The sequence below is a fragment of the Rana temporaria genome, chromosome 2 (assembly GCF_905171775.1).
Source record: "Rana temporaria chromosome 2, aRanTem1.1, whole genome shotgun sequence".
NCBI lineage: Eukaryota > Metazoa > Chordata > Amphibia > Anura > Ranidae > Rana > Rana temporaria.
In genome coordinates this window covers 82,776-85,290 of record NC_053490.1, presented here as the reverse complement: position 1 = coordinate 85,290, position 2,515 = coordinate 82,776, and the positions used below count along the sequence as shown (strand labels likewise).

The window sequence follows — 2,515 nt, the reverse complement described above, 5'->3', positions numbered from 1 at the left end:
AGTGAAGGAAACAAAGCTCAGTTAGTTTATAATGCAAATGCATAACATCTTGAACCAAAGTTCCATTAGCAAGAGGAAGACAAGAATCATGAGGGAGAAAAACAGTTCAATCATTGGTACTTGTCTACAAATTATCTAAGAATTTCATAGACATCTAAAAAGTCTGCATGTATAAAAGCACTAAACTCAATGCATCCATCCAGTTCATTCCTATTTCGTCAAAGATTGTTTCCCAACGTAGCATTAGGCCTTTTCTTTCCAACTAGACATGGGATGTGAAACTGATGCCATGCGCCTAACTCTTTGATTGTGGCTTAGCTGCTTCACCTTTAACACCCTCCTTCTCCCAGTTTCCTCTCTACTGACAACGATTGTGAATCTTCCGGTGTTGGATAAGGTTTGAGTGGCTTCTAAAAACTTTGAGACATTCGGAACATAGATGTGGCTTCTCTCCAGTGTGAACCCTTTGGTGTATGATCAGCTTTTCCTTCACTTTAAAAGCTTTATCACATTCAGAACATTGATAGGGTTTATCTCCAGTGTGACCCATCTGGTGTCTGATTAGAGCCGACTTCACTGGAAAAGCTTTATGACATTCGGAACATTGAAAGGGCTTATCTCCAGTGTGGCTCCTCTGGTGTATGATAAGATCCCTTTTCCCTATATAAGCTTTATCACATTCAGAGCATTGATATGGCTTCTCCCCAGTGTGGACCTTCTGGTGTCTGATAAGGTCTGCCTTCAATGAAAAAGCTTTATCACATTCAGAACACTTAAATGGTTTCTCTCCAGTGTGGATCCTCTGGTGTACGATAAGGATTGACTTCTTTTTAAAAGCTTTATCACATTCAGAACACACATAACGTTTTTCTCCGGTGTGATCACATTGATGTATAAGAAGCCTTGCCTTGTCTGTAAAAGCTTTGTCACATTCAGAACACTGATACGGCTTCTCTCCAGTGTGGATCCTCTGGTGTATGATAAGGTGTGACTTCGATGTAAAAGCTTTACCACATTCAGAACATTGATATGGCTTCCCTCCAGTGTGAGTCCTCTGGTGTGTGATAAGATGTGACTTCCGTGCAAAAGCTCGATCACATTCAGAACAAAGGAAGGGCTTCTCTCCAGTGTGAACAATCTCGTGGATGGTAAGGTTTTCTTTTCTTGTAAATTTTTTATTACATTCAGAGCACTGATACAGCGTCTCTCCAGTGTGAATGCTCTGGTGTGCGATAAGATTTGATTTCTTTGTGAAAGCTTGATCACATTCCGAACACTGGTATGGCTTCTCTCCAGTGTGACCCCTCTGGTGTGTGGTAAGATATGACTTCCTTGCAAAAGCTTTGCCACATTCAGAACATTGATATGGCTTCTCTCCGGTGTGAATCCTCTGGTGTATGGCAAGATCTACCTTTGTTGTAAAAGCCCTATCACATTCAGAGCACTGATATGGCTTCTCTCCGGTGTGATTGCTTTGGTGACTGATAAGATGTGACTTCTGTGTAAAAGCTTTGTCACATTCAGAACACTGATATGGTTTCTCCCCAGTGTGAATCCTCTGGTGTGTCGTAAGATATACCTTTCTTGTAAAACCTTTATCACATACAGAACACCAATATGGCTTTACTCCTGTGTGAATCCTTTCATGATTGATAAGACCTACCTTCCTTATAAAAGCTTTATCACATTCAGAACACTGATACGGCTTCTCTCCAGTGTGAATCCTTTGGTGCATGATAAGGTTTGGCTTCTGTGTAAAAGCTTTATCACATTCAGAACACTGATATGGCTTCTCTCCAGTGTGAACCCTCTCATGTATGGTAAGCGCTGACGGCCTTGTAAAAGCTTTATCACATTCTGAACACCTATGTGTCTTCTCTCCATTGTGAACCTTCTGGGGTCTCCCGCGTTTTGCCTTCATTGTAAAACCTTTGTCACATTCCAAATAACTTCTGAAATGGCGTATCCTATGTATACATGGGTTGGACTTTACTATAAAGCCATAGTCACTTCTAGAACGTGGAAATGAATTCTCTCGGCCTTTGAGGCTGGATCAGTGTTGAGGAGAATTCATAACATTCCTGACACGTAGATACGGCGTGTGAATCCTTCAGTGAACTGTAGTAAAGCCTTTCAGTTACTTAGAACACCTATATGGCTCCTTTTTCATGTGACTTGGTTGGGCTTCAGGAGAACAACTTGACTGAAAACTTGAGTCGCCAATCCACCTATAGGAATAAAAAATAAATAAATAAAATGAAAAGAAGAAATTCTATCAATATGGCTAAATGAAAGTTGCTACTTTTTTTTAAATATTTGTTTAGGATGCCTATGGGCTCTGATGTAAGGGGGGTACTCTTATAGGGACCCTAACATAGAGAAATCCCAAACAAAGACCCGAACAGTAAACCGTATTAAAGTCTATAGGATCGGAAGACGGGGCGTGACCGGATGCAGGTGTGCGGAGAGTGAGTGAGGCAGGTCTGTGAGATGTGAGAGGAGCGTGCTGTGTCTC

General features: G+C 41.3%; 1 protein-coding gene across 1 annotated transcript; it reads right to left on the bottom strand.

Annotated features, from left to right (window-relative positions):
• Positions 1-351: 351 nt before the first annotated feature.
• Positions 352-2,193, bottom strand: LOC120928755 (zinc finger protein 585A-like). Its single transcript, XM_040339743.1, has one exon. The coding sequence runs from the start codon at positions 1,919-1,921 to the stop codon at positions 359-361; it is 1,563 nt and encodes a 520-aa protein (XP_040195677.1). The 5' UTR covers positions 1,922-2,193; the 3' UTR covers positions 352-358.
• Between the last annotated feature and the right edge of the window lie 322 nt (positions 2,194-2,515).

Coding starts and splice junctions, on each gene's coding strand:
- LOC120928755 (XM_040339743.1), bottom strand. CDS start 1,921: ATGAAGGCAAAACGCGGGAGACCCCAGAAGGTTCACAATGGAGAGAAG.